The sequence below is a fragment of the Puntigrus tetrazona genome, chromosome 18 (genome assembly GCF_018831695.1).
Source record: "Puntigrus tetrazona isolate hp1 chromosome 18, ASM1883169v1, whole genome shotgun sequence".
NCBI lineage: Eukaryota > Metazoa > Chordata > Actinopteri > Cypriniformes > Cyprinidae > Puntigrus > Puntigrus tetrazona.
Window position 1 is genome coordinate 3,337,929 of NC_056716.1, and position 17,849 is coordinate 3,355,777.

Below are 17,849 nucleotides of genomic sequence, written 5' to 3' on the forward strand. Positions count from 1 at the left end.
AATACATGTAAACTAAAATACTGTAGTTATTACCATAAACTCTTTTAGTTTACATAATCTTGAATGCTTAATTTAGTGCCTCTTAATACAAAGTGTTTCGTATTTCATTTTAGTTTCTTTGTTATATACAAAGAAATAAAATGTAATGAATGAATCTAGTGGTACAATACAAAAATAATCACGAGATAACATAATAATTAATTCCTTGTATGCTGTATAAAATGTATTGAAATATTCTATTTTATTAAAATTAATTTTAATCACAATAACACAATAAAGCGACAAAAAGTCAATTCTAAAAATGGCTCCGCTTATAAAAGCCTTCTCACCTGGGATGATTTATATCAATATATGAGAAATAAATCATAATAAATAGATTTCCATGTCATCATTTACTGATAAACGAGAGCACAGCTATGAGGTTGTTTGAACACAAACACCTGTGCTGCTTTTCTTCTGTCGGTCTTCAGGAATCAGATTAAACTGAATTAAACAGTCAAATTAGGTAAATGGCTTATAATAAATCTAATAGAGTTTAAAAAAAGATTGATGAAAAAATAACATGTTAACATGAACTTGAACTGTTTCCTTTGGTGTAAAACAACTTTATAAATTTCTCTTATAAGCAATTAAAGCTTCTTATCCAACTACAGCTGGTGCTAGCAAACCAATGAAAACGGTTTGATGATGAGATTACGTGCCATTCCCAGAATCTCTCTCCGTTTGTCTGTCACTCTCACTCTTTCAGATTTCTCAAATGACCACTAAATAATTCAGCTGATAAAAATAACAAATGTTTAGGGTCTTTTCAAAGTCGCAATATAAATAAGGACATCGGTTTTTGATTCCCGCAGGAGGATGGAAACATTGATCTGTTTCAAATGTGAGACACTGAAAGTAGACTCGAACTCAGAGGGCTCCTATTCCAGTCGACCTGGCAAAGACCAAGGGCTTGACACACACACACACACACACACTGCACACAGTCTTACTCACAGATGTGCAGATCAGGATACTGTCCTGAGGCCAAACAGGTTCCCACAACTGTGGGCTAGAATTATGTATACGTTTTATTAGCTGCACTGACTAGCCATTTAGTTCTACCCCTATTGTTTTTTTTTTTCGGACCTTTGACTGTTTATGGATTAAAAGACTTCAGTCAGGAATCCTTTATGCGGACTTGCACATACAAAACTGTTGCAAATCTCCCCGAAACTTCACAAGCGAATGGGGCAAGACTGATTTAGCACTGACATGATAATGCAGCCAGCATGAATCTGGCAATAGAGATATGTGCGCTTTCGGCTCATCTGTGTGATTCTCTCCAATCACAAAGTCTCTGTGAACACAGTGCTGGACTTGCCAGAAACGACAAAGGCCACTGATGGCGCACAGCATACGGAGAGTTATTTACATAAGGTGAATACGGAGACATCAACTAGCTGATTATTTTTCTGGCCAGCTAGTCGACTAAATCAGACGCTGTACAAACCCTTGTATGTTTACTTGTCTGCGCTCCGTTCCAAACCTGGATTTATGGTCAGAAACAGACACTGGGCTTTAACGTAAACGGAACAATGAGTAAGAATATATGCACATTTAGATAGATAAATATATCTCTAAATCACTTCCTCATGGGTGTCTTTATATGCAAAACTTAAAAAAGAAACAAGTGATTCGGTTTGGGACTTTTATATTTAATAAAACCTTCGAAGAGTCAGGCCCCAATAGAGAAAAAAGCTAGATTTTTTTGGTAATGATAAATGCAGTGAATATGCACTGAATTTATTGAAAGCGATAGTAAAATAATTCTTTACATTGTAATAAAAAATCAATTTCAAATAAATGCTGTCATTTTATATTTATTCACTTATTCACTTTATATTTAATCAAATTACTCTGCAAAAATAAATCTGGTCAAACAGCTTTTCAACCTGTATTTTTGTAAATTTCCTACAGTAAATATATCAAAACTTAATTTCTGATTATTAATATGAATTGCTACTTTAAAGAAGATTCCAGATTTTCAGATAGTTGTGTCTCAGCCAAATGGTCCTATCCTAAAACAAAAACACACATAAGAGACTTCTTTCTTTTTGAAAAGTATAATAGGCAACTATGTGACTAAAAAATGTGTTACCTTTTTTCACGTGTGAAGGGCTGACTCAACACATACATAAATGGTAAGTTACATGAAAGTCTGAAAATAATTTTTTTAAATAATATTTGTGTTGCAACTGCAACAAGGAACTGTATACCTTTTTCTTTTTTCTTTTCCTAATCTAGCCTAATATCGTAATTTAAATTGTGAAAGAAATCTTATATATAATGCAGCCAAAATCCCCAGAAAAGCTTGCAAACATTCTGTGTTTAGTCTGTGAAAATGCTGCCAAACTAAGAACTAACAGCTTCGGGGTCAAGATCCAGAACCCATATGAGAAAGAGGATGATGAAGAGTTGTTACGAGAAGAGACAAGACCAGGGGTGTCTTTAGAAAGTTTGTGTGAGGTTAACACTCATTTTCATCTTCTCCTCTCCTCTGATAAGGGCTGATCTCTGGAAGCCAGCATGTGGGCGGAGGAGAGACATCATTACAGCAACCTTTCCTTCAGATGAACTTATTATAGAACAGCTCATTAAAGAGGAGAGAGAACAGAGCGAGAGAAAGGATCACCTCCGAAACTTACAGCATTCATGCATGAAGACTAATTTCTCACATCTCGAGGCTGTCTGTAAGGGGGTGTGTGTGTGTGTGTCCTGAGAGGTGGGGGAACTGGCCAATACAAGCCCCTGCTGAGGTTATTACACAATCACACCAACTGTGCTCCGTGACCTGTAAGTTGGTTTGAGCGCACTCAATCTTGTTCACACAAAGGGAAAAATCATCATGGCGTTCGGCAACATAAAAAGGCATGTGAAGTACAACGGATAGTTTAGTGATTTAAAAGATTAGTTCCAAATTGTCATCATTTCCCACTTCCATACATACATATACGTTAGTTCCTCTTTTCCATATTATCAAAGTGAATGGGGAGTAAAAAAAAAAAAAAGCACTATGAATATACTTGATCAGCTTGTGCACAATATTTATATATTTCTAAAGCTATTAAATTTTTTTTTTTTTAAATATATATATTACTTAGCATTTGGTTAATTTTACATAAAATCAACATGAAATATATTGATTTTCAGTTATTTAAACAAAATTTATTATTGCCATAAAATAAAATTTATTATTGCCATAAAATAAAATGTAAATATTACAAAAACAATGATTCCTCTGGCAAATACCAACAATAGATATGTTTAAGTTGAAATACTAAAACTAAAATAAATCAATACATTAAATCAGGAAATATGTAATATATAGAAATGATAGAATATATAGAAATATAAAAAATGTGGAGGAAAAAAATCTAATTTAAAATGTCAAAATTATTACATTTTGAAACACAATCGGGCCTAATACAACAGAAACAAAATTAAAACATACAAGTAAAAGCTAATTCAAAGAATTATACCGTAAACAGTACCAAAATATATTGAAAATAAGTTTTATATTTACAGTGGATTACAGAAGATTTACTTAATTCTAGCCCACTTTATTTTCACATGCAGGAAAGCAAGGGTTTGTAATAATTTTTTTTCCTAAACTAACACTTTAACTTATTGTAGTCCTAATAGATGTAGAATGGTAGAAGACCGACACATCTGAGCTCAGGCTGCAGCGTTCAATACATTGTGATAGACAAGACTAAGTGAACATTCTCCTCCTGACCTTTCATTTATAACTCAATTTATCAGATCAGCGAGGCGAAGACTAGATGGCTCTAATATATAGACGATCTAAAGAGCAGCTCTCAGATCTAAATGAATACATGGGTTTATTTTGAAGCAGTGAGGTGGAATATGATTTAAAGGATCTCAAGAGTGCACACCAGTAGCCAAAATAGAAATACAAAAACTCTCGCACGTACGCACACACATACACTCAACGACCCACACTACCTCTCGCTCCTATCTCCCAAAGCTGGCTCATGTCATCTGTAAGAGAATCCTTTGTCCTGATGGTGCTTTTGAGTGCTGTTTCTGTCATCACCCTCCGGACATGGCCACTTATCCCACCAAACACTAGGAGGGACATCTATTTATAACAATAATAATCAGAGCTTCGCATTCTCAAACTCCTAGGAAGTTCGTAGGTCAACCTCTCACCGTTAAAGCCTAGCATTCGCCCAATACGTACGCTTCTGCATGCAAGTCACGTTCTACTAGATCAATTCACAGAAACGCTTGTCAAAAAAAACTACGGAGCGTAATTACAATTATGAAACAGCAGGCTGAGTATGACAGGTCTACAATATCCCTCCCTCTTTCTTTTTCTTCTGTCGTCTCGTTTTCTCTCCCCCTTTCTCACAGAGCAAAGCAAGCTTTACACAAAGCCGTACACTGAAGAAGGGGAGGTGTTTAAGGAAAGCAATTACGCAAAAATTTCAGCATTTGCATCCAGCTGCCTACAAAGAGCCTTACAGTGAATTACAGTATACTTATTAATATCTGTGTTGCACAGAGAGTAATCGTCCGCGTAAAGCAATCTAAACTCATAACTTATGGGGTTCTGTGTTGGTTAGAAAGCTGTCAATGTAGGCAGCAGAGAGTGAGTCAGCTCATTAGCATTTATTTAACTTAAAGTTTAGATAACTAAAATCATAAATATATTCACACCAGCAAACGATAACATTCTGTTTATTAAAAGCATGTAATGCAGTTATGTTGTCAGCCGCTTTAAATGCTGGAGCTCATTATAGTCAGGTGGATTCTGATTGGACGTCAATGCGTTTATCATTCATCAGCTGGAAAAAAAATTCTGAAAGTAAGATATGTACAATGTTGTTTCTCTGTGGTGTTATCATTATAGTTGTGGATAGGTGTGGACTTCCCTGTTCATACAGAATGAAAATGATTAATATAACTTTACAGTTATAATTATCGTCCTTGGTCTGAAAATGCCTGTACCTTGAAGCTGTGATTGTCTTTTCTTCTCTATTGTGATGAACGTACGAGGGACATGGCTTCTCAAATTAAAAATATAAGCCGGAACATGGTTTTGTCCACTGGCAGTTGACTGAATCGTTGGATTCTTGTCGTTTGCTAATTACTGCAATCTCATAAGAGTGACAGGTTGATGGAGGGGCCTGCCCTCGTGCCACTGAACATGTCATCAGAGAAGGGATGCCAGTTTGAGGGAAAGAGGAAGTAAATGTTTTTGATAAAGATTACAAGGCCACATGCAATCAAAGAGATTAATTCATAAAATATTTTTGATTTAATTATGCACTTTCAGAAAGGTAGTAAGTGCATAATTAAAATGGTCCATGTAATATCAGGGGTTAACAAAGAAGGGAAAAAAATTGTTGTATAAAGTCATTATTTTAGTTTTTTTGCACAAAAACGGTGTTCTCGTGGCTTTATAACATCACGGTTAAACCACTAATGTCACATGGGCTGTTTTAACAGTAATGTACTTATTAACTTTCTGGGCCTTCATTTGTATTAAGATAAAAAGATGAATGAAGGTCTCGCAGATTTAGAATGGCACTGAGGGTGAGTAACTAATGACAACATTTAAATTTTTTGGGTGAACTTTAAAAAACAATGACGTGCATAAATATATTGTTTATAAGAAACAATTCCATAAATATGGATTTTTTTTTATAAGAATGGTACATTGTGACTTACAGAGCAGCGTCTGTTACGTGACAAATTTCAACAGACTGTGGGAAAGTATATAGCAATGTACTCACTGAGTTAAAAAAAAAAATTTACTCTATACCTACATAGTATGATATTTAAGCTTAATGTTACTTTTTCTGCACCCATTCGGTCTTGGTTATATAAGCAGAAATGAAAAGTAATTTCATAAGTGGAAAAATTTACATTAACATTTTAATGTAAGCTTTACAATATCATGCTCTGATGAATCATACCAGTCAATTACATAAAAGTAAATTGGGTCAATTTTAATTTCATGTTGCTTTAATTTCAAGCTGGAAGTGGTTGTTAGTAGCAGACTAGAGGATTACTACGGACTGGTCACACACATGTTCAGCCTTCGTCCTGTACACTCCCCCCAGCCAACCCCCTGACTCCCTCTCACTTTTCCTCTGATTCACTGTTCACAGTAACTACCCATCCCCCTTTACCTACTTTAGGTCATTTGTCATCCTCTAATTATGGCAGCCATTGTCATCTCCATGGCAACAAAGCGAAGAAAAGATGGAGCGAATGCATACGGGTTAATGAAATATGGTAGCACATCCTCTGCGTTCACCAGAGGAACGTGCACATACCAACGCAAAGCACCTGCACTTTGTAAGAGTTAAACCATCAGCTGTTCCTGACAAATAGCGTTACGTGTTATTACCGTAAGCGATGGGGCAACATCTGTAGTTTTCAGTCACTAAAAAGGAAGTGAACACTGCAAAAGCAGAAATGTTCCACATGGAGTGTCTGTGTGAACAAAGGGCCACAGGCGGAGTCCCTACTTCATCTGCAATTATACCTTAATTAAAAGTTGCTTGTGCAATACCCAAGCTCTGTTTGTGTGCACGTGTTTGCTCCCCAGGGCTGAAGGTTGCTGGAAACCATCAGCAGACAGACCAATTTATACCTACTCAAAGTCACCGGGTTAAGGTTAAAATGACAAACACTTGGCAAAAAACAAATAAAGCAGGATGCAGTTAACACTCTTCACACACATCACCCCACAGTACTTTTCATCAGAACTCACTAACACTTGGAAATAAGGAAATTATTTTCACACGTATAAGTGTGAAAGAACACTGTTTTTTAACATTTAAAGCGACAGTACACCTGAAAGTGAAAATTCTGTTACCCACTCTCATGTCATCTTAAATTTATAAACTAAACATTAAGTTAATTTCATGTGCAATAACATAAAGATTTAATGTATCTCCATATAGATCTTCTCCCTACAACAATCATATAAATTATATATAATTTCATAAAGACTTCTTGTATAATTTGTGGAGGTCAACAGCTTTTTTTGGACAAATAAATTTAGCTTTGGTAAATATAAGCAACCTCTTTAAAAAGCATAACTCTTATCGACCCCAAACTTGTGAATGGTAGTAAATATAAAGCTCAGAAAACAAGCATAAATGGATTTAAGCCATTTATGTAATAAATATAAATATATAATATTGTGTTGCTTCACTTCTTATTAAGTACATTTTTATTTAAGGACTGTGCCACAGTCTGATTCAGATACACATTATATAATTCCACCATAAGGGGAGTTCACATTGCACTGCCATGCTGTAAATCAGCTGACCCCAGATCAGATGAGCAGACCCTCCCAGACTGCCTCCCCACTAAAGCTCTTTTGTGTTGGCGTTGAAGAGGCTGATCTAGGACCTGCTTTATGGCCCAACACAAACATCTCACTAAGACAAAGGCCTTTTGTGTTATCACCAGCACATGGGTCAGCCAGAACTCTCCACACCGAAATTACATATGGACCTACCACAGAGAGACTAAAAGAAATGGAGAGGGTGGCAACGAAGAACCGGTGGGAGAAAAAAAGGGTCACTGAGGGGTTCAGGGAAGCACTTGACATTCCGTCCCCAATGTTTCCCACTCTCCTGCTCATTCTTTAATCTTTAAATTTTCATCGGGCATCAACTCTTTAAACCATTTCACTGCTTTAAAAACAAAAAGGGATTTGTAAAGAGTAGGAAAGATCATTTTTGCCTGAGCTAAACGCTTTCTCACATCCTCTCTCAGATTTTTCTTTATTTACAATAAACGAGAACAGAATTACCGTGCAATATTTGAAGTACAAACACACAAGGATATGACTCCTTAAGGCAGGTCGAAACAAAGAGCGGGGTTTTATTTTCAAATATTGTGGATATTTTAGTTCCCAAAACACCATTATTACTCTCATGTCAAACATTGATCAGTAGTTACATACAAAATAGTGTTCAAGTCATATTTGATTCCTATAAAATCAAAAGAATAAAATGAAGCATAATTGAGGGAAATATTTTTGCAATTAAAAAAATAAATAATGTTATTTAATAGAAAGTGTTTGGGAGGACAAAGTATAGACAAAACAAGCAAAAAATATTTTTAGTGCATTTTACTGAGTAGAAATTCAAGATTTTCCAGTGGCTATTTCAGAAACATGAAAAACAAAATGGTTATTCAAACTGGCAATAAATTTTAAGAGTGCGTGCAAAGAACACTGAATCTCTTGCATCTTCTCTGTTTGGGATGAAGAAAGAAATTTTGCTATTAAAGATTTATAGTCAGTAAATGAGCATTCTCTACTCTGACAAATGTGACCGAATTTCCCATTTATAAGCTCAACAGAAACTTATATGATTGGTTACAATGTTCGTTACTGCCAATCTGGGTATGAAAAAATGATGCAACGTTAACAAATCTACAGTAAATGTAATGCTTCAGTGGAAACTCTTCATAATTTCACATTTAACTTTAATTATGACAGCCATAATAGATTTAGAATAATTGTGCAGGGTACCTTTTTGCCATATCTGGGCACTTTTGCTGGCAATTTTGCCCCAAGCCACCTTTTCCGATTCTGATATATCAGTTGTTTATAGAAACCATGGCATGGTATATATAATCTGAATGTTGCATGTTTAACTGCATTTGTGTGTTTGATGGCTTTGCATACCCAGTAGCGTTCTCAAATCAGATGCAAAATACATGCTGCCATGGCACAGGTATAGAAACAAATACGCACACATTCAATAATTATCTTAAAGGGCCTGGTGGAAAGCAAAAGAATTGAGGTGAGTCTTGTTGAAAGTCACACTGTGTCTGTGGGCCGAGCCAGAGCAGATCACGGCAGAGTATTACAGCCAGAGCTCTGGGAAATCAACACATGAGAACCGTTTGTTCTCCCTGTGCTCAGTCAACTCCAATCACATCAGCTAGACACATGAAACCCCCTCTATTACAGAGGGACAGAGAGCCAGACAGACAGTCAGAAAATTACCGACAGAGAGAAGCAAAAATGGACAGGGAAGCTATCATTTGTACAGTTAGTTTCACCAGCCTGTGAGTTTCATCAGAGCTCCTTCCCTTTCCCTTTCTATAGTGACTCAGAGCTTCCCCAAACACATATACACACACATTATGGTTTGAAAGTGTGTGCAGTCATAGCCCCACCCAAACCAACTGAACTTGCAACGCTTGATGCATTAAAATACGTATATTTGTTTTCTATAGGAAGATTTCTAGGTGAAAAAGCAGATGTAAAGCTGTAGTGTAAATGGCCTTGTAATCTGCACACTGCACACTCCTGCGTTTGCCAATAACAGAGCCAGCAGCACTGCAGTCGCAAGCAACGGTGCTTTGTGTCAATGCTAATTTCCTTTCTTTGCATTAAAATAGGTTTTACCCACCCAAACAGCCCTCTTCAACTTACATCTGCTATGAAGCCTTGAACAATAAAGCTGAAAACATGCAGGGGTCAGAGAATACACCTCTTAAAAGGCTAACTAAAGCAGCCAAACACGTATGATTTTGAACCATATTTTACAAATATGCAATTAAGCAGTGTACCATTTTTGCATTTGAAATATGCAATTATCAAGTTTCAAGGGATGTACCAATATTACGGCGACAGAAATAAGCAGAGAATGTTAATAGTTGATAAACTATGTATTGTCATTATTCAAATGTAATTTGTGTAATAAAAATGCAAAATAATTTAAATTTGTTTATACATTAGGTTATTTTACAGGTTGCTACAGGTTAATTTAGGCATATGCAATGCATATAATGTGAATTTAAAGATTATCAAAAATGATCAAGAGTGTCGCAATCGAAATTTAGACTGCTGTAGAGCGTGAGTCCCACTTCCATAAGAAGTGAAACACTTTCTACATCTACATCTACACTTTGCCACTATTACTGCTGTTTCTCACAGTATTCTTCATTTTAAACCTTCACCGGATGCCAATCACTCAACACATAACATCCTCTAGACACTAGAGACATAATGTTTCATGCTCTGCTACTCGAGTACATGGCCAGAGTTTAGCTTCATGGCCGTACAGATGGAGTGGAACTGAACAGCTGGGTCCTCTGCTTCAACCCTTCAATTAGCCAGCTACAGGACAGCCCAGCATATTGCATACTGCAGAGATCACTTTAGAAAAAACAAACATTTTTAATCCTATCCAGTCTATCCAGCAGCAGAAGTCAGCTTTTAAAGGATAATATGACGAGTGGCCTTGGATTACAGTTCATAGATTAGACAACAGAATGAGTTGATTAGATGGGAAAACTGTCTAAATTGGGGCTTTCTGTTACTACAGAAGAAAAGTTGTCTAGTAGGTGTTTGTTATGTGACTCATAATATTCTCCACATAATCAGCTATTTTCTTACTTTTTTGGCAAGTCCAGCATTATTTACAAATAATGACTTTGCTATTGAGATTTTTTCATATTTACTTACAGTTTTTGTCAGGCTATGGGTGACAATTAATTTAAGTGATTTTCAGTTTAAAATCATTTTGACGTCTGCGGTATCCATGCATTTCCTTTATTACATGATTTGTGAATGCAAACATGCTCCAAATTTACTTCATAAACATTATTTTGCTGTAACACTTTACTGTACACTGTACACAAGTCTCTTATGCTCACCAAGGCTCAATTTATTTGATCATAACACATCCAATATAAATGTACTATACAATAGAATATACAATTTAAAATAATTGTCTTATATTTTTAATATTTTATATTATTTTAATGGCTGCTAAATTTTAAGATGCCATTACTCCGGGCTTCAATCTAATATGCTCATTTGCTGCTCTATAAACATTTCTTATTTTCAATGTTTAAAACACTTTTGCTGCTTAATATTTTCGTGGAAACGATGTTTAATTTCCTCAGGATTCTTGGACTAAAACAAAATTCAAAAGAGCAGCATTCATTTGTAAAAGAATTTATTTGCAACACAGTAAATATCTTTCAATTCAATGTGTTGTAGCTTAAAATGTATTCATAAATAAAAATTGCTGACTCAAGCGCACAAAATACTACCTTTAATGATTTACTAGTCAGCAACACCTAGTCTAAACATGTTCAACAGCCCTATAAACAAAAATCAGATCCATGACCTGATGACATATGGTTTTAATATGCCACAATCGGCATGTAAAGGTTGTTCAGTGCGCAAATCAAGCCTTATAACTTTTCATATACATTTGATCTGTTTTCTGAAGGCTGCTTTTGATCATCCATGCATGACACGCGTGGGTGAGCAAGTGACACGCAGGATGATGACACACATGGCTCAGTCTCCAGGGTCTACGAAACCGTTCTCATCACCATATACTCGCATTTTTTCACTCTTGCTCTCCTCACTACGCACAAAATACACCTTCAATCGCTTATATTTCATTCCCATAGGAGTAGGTGCCGGCGAGATGAGCGCAGGAACAGAGAGAAAGAGAGAGAGCCGTGTATGTGTGATGTGATCATCTATTGAGAGCAGCCTGTGCACACTTAAACACTCCCCTCTCACACTGAACTAATGAAGCAGATGGAAGCACTGTTGCCTGCCTAGAGAGCTACACCATAATCACAGGGTTTACCAACATCTCCCCTCCTCAAGCTGTGCCCTCTCTCGCCCTTTCTCTCTCTCTCTCTTACACCATCTTTCACACATCACCCAGTTCCCTGGTTTACTCTGACATGTTAAGTGCACACCTCTATGTTTCATCCGCCCTTTTCAAGCCATACAACAGAGAATACTGTAAAGCCTAGAAACCATCAGTGGAGGCATCTGAAGTGTCCGATTAGCTCTTTGCGATATGAATGTTATGTCATTCTCACTACATGTCTAAAAGGTCTGGCCGAAACCACAGTTCTAGATCTAGATTCAACATAGCGCCGCAATTACCGCATATACGCATAACATTTCATAGAGAAAGTCACAGCGAAGCTTATATGCCTTTTTATTAAATGCTTTCTCTTGGGAAGCTGGAAGACATAATAAACTGATTTTATAACTCCTCTTTAGCATGCACGTTGCATCTACGTTGAATTCAATACATTATATTGAATCTGCAATATCCTAAAAAGCATTTTAAGTAAGTGATAGTGGTGGAACGTTTAACGGTCCAGTTAAGCTTAACAAAAGCACCGAAAAAGCAACTCATTTATGGAGTATTACAGTAAGAAGCCAAGAGCTACATACTCCACTCCTTTAGGACCCAAACAGTTTAACCAGCTCCATCATGAGACACTCTTATTACCCAATTAAGCACATCAGAGCAACAATGAATCCTTAGAGAGGAAAGAGTCATCACTCTTTGGATGACTTAGAAATATGCCCGAGGCATTAGCTACAATGGCTTAAAAGCACAGTGGTGAATACTGTCATTAAATTTGTTAAGCTGACCGAGCAATTTGAAACGGAAAAAAATGATATCATTTTGGTTTCACCTTATCCTCAACCTGAAGTTCCTGAACTCATCCTGTAAGCACTGTCAGAAATGATTAACTTGTTACATTTAGAGGCAATACACACCCTTAAGTCGATTTTCTCCCTTTACGTTTAATGGCCACAAAATAATATGAGAATGGCAATGTTTGTTACCCGGAATTTTGCTGTAACCTATATCTATGTACAAGATATTTGCGTACGTGCCCTGATTCGTTTCTGGCTCTGCTGGTTTTTGCTAATTTTGCTATTGTCTCAAGCTAAGCATTGGATTTAGGACATAAAACACCGACAGTCAAATATAACACAAAAGAATCTACGTACGTAGGTGTTTGGGAAAATAAAACAGACCGCACCTCTCCCTGAACACGTGTGGGCAGCGCTAACAATGCACAAATCCATTCCCTGTTTTCCCTCTCACCGCAGGTTCAACGCTCTTAACGACGGAGAAAACCGAAAATGGCCGAAGAAAGCCGAGCACAGAAAAAGACTCTGCTGGGCGCTGTCCACCACTGAAACCGCCTGAAATCCTCCGAAGCACTATTTCAAAATATACCTGAGCTTATTACGTGCGTTTTCCCATTATAACGGCTTAGGGTCGCTTCACAAAAGCGCAGTAATATAATAGCATACCCAGACCATATAAAATGACAATTTTCTGAGGGCTACAGATTTCGATTCGACAAAGGCAGATTGTGCACACACACACACACACACTTCAGAATGGAGGCGTTTCTCTTCATCGAGCGCTTTGCATTGAGCAATATCCTGCGTTTGATACAGCTTGACATATGAAAACCTCACTTGCGTCCTAACGCCTATTATCAATAATCATGCAACCTACATAATTAGCCTATATTCTAAAACTCACGCCGTGCCCAGAGACGGCGACCGTATAAAACAATCCTTGCAAAGCGAGTCACGGAAGGCAATGACCGCATTTATAAGACAATCAACCGAGGAAATGACATTCAAACCGCAAGGTAGATGAACAGATCGTTTTCAGTGAGGCTTAAAGAGAACGTCAGTGCATAAAAATGGCCGTGAGGAAGTTGAGCTGGTTAGGTGTCAAACCTCCTTCCTTCACCATGAGCATCAACCCGACACAGACTGAAAACGCACGAAGGCCTGTTCATGTTGCACCAACGCCATGCACACACAGCCGACAGCATTATCTCCAGGCACCATTTGCCATATAAGCTCTGCCTTCACCATTCTCAGTCAACAGAAGGCTCTTAACGCAGTATTAACTGTAGAGAGCGAGTGATGGTGGGTTTTTCTCATTTTTAACAATTATTAAATGACATTTACAAGTGCAAGATAAAATACCCAGAATCGTTTGAATGGATTTACCTATGATATTTGAGCACAGCAAAGATAAAACAACGTGCGTTGTGTGTAAATTGGTTATTTTGTCGTGTAGCTATATTTACGTGAATCTAAATGGGAGACATTTGATTTTAGAGCCAGTACGAGATTTTCCCATTGAAAAAGAATGGTTGCTATGTAACAGCTTGAAAACAGTACATTCAAAATTAGCTTTATTAAGGGGACGCCATTTATCAGCGGACCCAATACCGCAAACTGATAACCAATTGAGTAGAAAAGTATATATATATATATATATATATATATATATAAATCTCAAGTCAGTTAAAATCTCTGCAAAAATGCTAAAGTCTAAGGAACATTCATTTAATTGTCTGCCAGAAGGGCACGGTAGCCTATAGCTATATCTTTAAGCGTATGTGTATCTTATTGATTTTTGACTATTGCCGTAGAAACAAACGCACAGGAAGACACCGGAGACATCCTTAAATGCCCACAGGATGAAGTGAAATCTGGGTGGAGTGTGGTAATGTAACTCAGCCGGTTGTGAAGTAGGCTACTCTGTCAGTGGACGCCAACGGAGCATTAGACTAAGAAACACGGTCCCCCAGTTGACTTTCAGCACCATTTTCGTGAACAGCACATCGACGGCGCCTCGTCTTTCCGAACCCACCGGTACACATCCTGCGGACCCGCCACACAATACCATCACGCCACGGCTGCAATGTATGTAACACTCTAGTGGAGAGAGAACTCCTTGAAAATATGGCGGACCTAAGAATTCGCCATCAAGCAACCGAGGGTGTGTGTGTGGGTGGGTTCGTGTGTGTCTCACACAACGCACACTGACTGACTGACTGCCTTCCTGACTGATGGATGTCATTTAAAACATGCCACTTACTTCATCTGTTTCACGATGGTACTTTTCCCAGATTCCCCAGCCCCTGTGGAGAAGAGACAGACACAAGGGAGTAAGATCGCCTGTCAAAATGAAGAGATCCCATATATGTGCATTCATCTGCTGAGACGTGTGGGATACAGCTAACGTTAGATTTGACGGGCTCCACTCCGCATTACCTAGCAGGAGCAATTTCACATCTTTAGCAGCAGTGATTCCGTCTTCTTTGAGGTTTTTCTCGATGGCTTTGCTCCTGTCCAGAGCCGCTCTTTCCTCTGCGCTCAGTGTACATCCCATGGCTAGATGAACCTCGGCTCTTTTTTATCTCCAAAACGGTCCGGGTGAGAAATATCCTCGGCGTTTCTTCCTTATCCCTCTCTAAGGCTGTCCCTATCCCTCTCTCACACACACACACTCTCTCTCTCTCTCCCTGTCGGCGACTAGCTAGAGCATTAAATCCCGCAAAAGACAACGTTGGGCTGGAACGTAAGTCTCTGGCGCGCGCTCTCGGACTTTGTAGCGGGGTCGCGGTGCTCGGTCCTCGGGCTGGGAGGTCTCTACTGGGCGGCGGCGGCGGCTGCGAGCGCTGGCATCGTTAGCGTGCGCACAATGGAGGGTCAGTGTGGAGAGAGAGTGCTGCTGGGCTCGACGCTCTCAGAGACAATCTCGCTGACGTCAGGAGCGAAGCAGGAGAGAGAGCGAGAGAGAGAGAGAGCGCGCGCGCACCAGCGAGAGAGCTTTCGAATCGCGAACCGTTAACTACAAGGAGATTTATGCCGTTATCTGCGGGCGGAATAAATGCGGTTTCCTCCGTTTTTTCGCGCAACGCAATCGCTGTTCAGCAACGTGTGTGAGCGGCGATGTACGGGATCAGAACCGTCTGTGTGTGCGCGCGCGCGCGCGTGAGTGTAAGGCGGATGATTTAAAGCCGATGAGCGGGCCCTAGCCACAGGAAGAATCACATAAAGGTGTGGCCATTAGCCTAGTGTTGACAACCTGTAACAGCAACGCTAAAGGACTTGAAATCTGACGGGGGAGTTCTAACTATTTATACTGACAAAATATTTAAGCACAATTTTCAAAAGCATCTTAATCTGTTTTAAATAAAAAGGCTGCTTATCAGAGCAACGTAAATAATGCCTTTCAAGGGAGTCGAATAGGCTACAATTAGCCTGCTTATAACTCCACACTACAACTCAAAAAGTATTAGGCTACTTTACCAATGACTCCTTTACAGAACCGTATAAAAAGGAAATTATCTGACATTTGGGGGGAAAAAAATAGATAAAATACTAACGTTTTACTTAGTATTTCATTAGACAGAATCATTTTTTGGTCATTTTCAGTTTGTCCAGGGAGTTAAAAATGTAGAAGAAACATATAACATTTCAAAATAGTACAGGCCTACTGTGGTGCTGAGTACCTATACATACTAAAGAATTAAATCCTACATCTAAAGACAGTTCTAGGCATAGAATATGTCAAGGTTCACTTTCAAAATTAGCTAACCTACTTTCACAACTTGTTGATTTGGGGCCTACTTGAAAAAATTTCCCTTGTGGTCTGTGCAACTTGCAATGCTTTTCTGGTTACGTTTTGAGTATTTGCAGCGTGCTTTTGTTTTATTGGTTGCATTGTGAGTAGCCTATTTGTAGCACGTGTTGTCAAACGAGGTGTTTTTCCTATTTGCATATGTTTTATTAAGTTGCAGCGCATAAATCTTTCGACTATACATTTAAATAGTAATAGTTCTTATTACTATTAATAATTCTTGTGGCCAAGTCAATCTCTAATCAAAAACATTAACATATCTTTCCCCCTCAAAACAAAATGTCTTGTCTAATGAGATGTGCAGTGGTGTGAAGGTGGGGCAATAATTCCTACCCTCCTGGAACCTGTCATTCATGAGATTGCAGCACTTAGCAAACAACAATGATCCAATCAAGTCCCAAGTCCCACCGTTTATGTTCTCTTTTAAGAAGCCATTTTCAAGATAAATGCATCACAAAGCAAAAACAAAGTTTCAATTTCATGTCAGCTTTAGCTGATTACTGAGAAAAGCAAACAAGGCTTGAAAAAAGGCTTCAACATCATTGAAAAAAATATATATATTATGCTGATTCTTGAACATTTTGCTTTTCTTTCAGAACGAAATGTCAAGTGAATAGCGCTAATCATTGATTGTTACATATAGGGGCAATTTGTAATTTCTGGTAAATTACCCATAAAGCAGCTTAGACGTTTACTATGTCAGAAAAGCTTCACATATTTAACTGATTGTGTGATGCAAACATCCTATGCATTTATTAACAAACATGCATGTTCTGAAGTAATAACATATTGTGCAAGTAACCATGCAAAAACAAACATTTATTAATCTATAATCTGCCCCTTTAATCATGGTATATGTAAAAAGCTATTAAAATTGTTGTTTTACTACCACTAGTGTTAATTTCATCTGAACACTGCAGTGATTTGCATCATAATTATGCTTTTGGAGAAGAAATGTAGGTAGAAACATTTTTTTCCAATGAATGTAGGGTTAGGGTTAAAAAAACATGTTGAAACCTACCTATTAACATATATAGGGTTCTGTTTGCACCCAACGTTTAGAAACATTTTGCTTCATCAGATACCAAGTGGAGAACGTTAAAAACAGGTGTCAGCGGAGTCTAAAAGAGTTTCAGTTTCGTCCATTTTCAACCACATTTGGAGTAAGTTGAAATGTGTGTGTTCACATTAGTTTCACAGGTTCAACATGCGTATGTTTTCAAATAGCTTGAAAGGATTGCCTACTGACCTTGCACAACTATTTTTGGACAACACATCAAAACAGGGGACTTAAACTTCACTATGTGGAATACAAAAAAATAACTCTTGGCTATGGTGAAACAGTGGCTGGTTTCTGAGGGCAGCAAGCCCTAACTATGCTGATGCATGACTGGAACAACTGCTTTTGATCTTTTTCTGACAGTTTTGGAAAATGTCAAAAGAGGTTTGAAAGACTTTCAAAGTATTTTTCTCTTGCATTCTCAAATTTGTAGCAATAAAGAAAAGAAAGTGAGCACATACGCTTTGTTCTTTTAGAGGCCATTTTTGTCTTTGTCT

The 17,849-nt window shown here is 37.9% G+C and overlaps 1 protein-coding gene across 3 annotated transcripts in view; it reads right to left on the minus strand.

Annotated features, from left to right (window-relative positions):
• gnao1a (guanine nucleotide binding protein (G protein), alpha activating activity polypeptide O, a) overlaps positions 1-15,391 on the minus strand; it is a 76,566-nt gene extending 61,175 nt beyond the window's left edge. The window contains exons 1-2 of one of the 3 annotated variants that reach the window (XM_043264475.1): positions 14,921-15,386; positions 14,745-14,787 (exon numbers count right to left, since the gene is read on the minus strand). In XM_043264475.1, coding sequence (XP_043120410.1) covers positions 14,745-14,787; positions 14,921-15,038 — 161 coding nt within the window. In that variant the 5' untranslated portion in view covers positions 15,039-15,386. Of the gene's footprint in view, positions 1-14,744; positions 14,788-14,920 lie in introns of all 3 variants that reach the window. The other 2 variants (XM_043264473.1, XM_043264474.1) reach the window with 2 other exon arrangements.
• Positions 15,392-17,849: the final 2,458 nt, after the last annotated feature.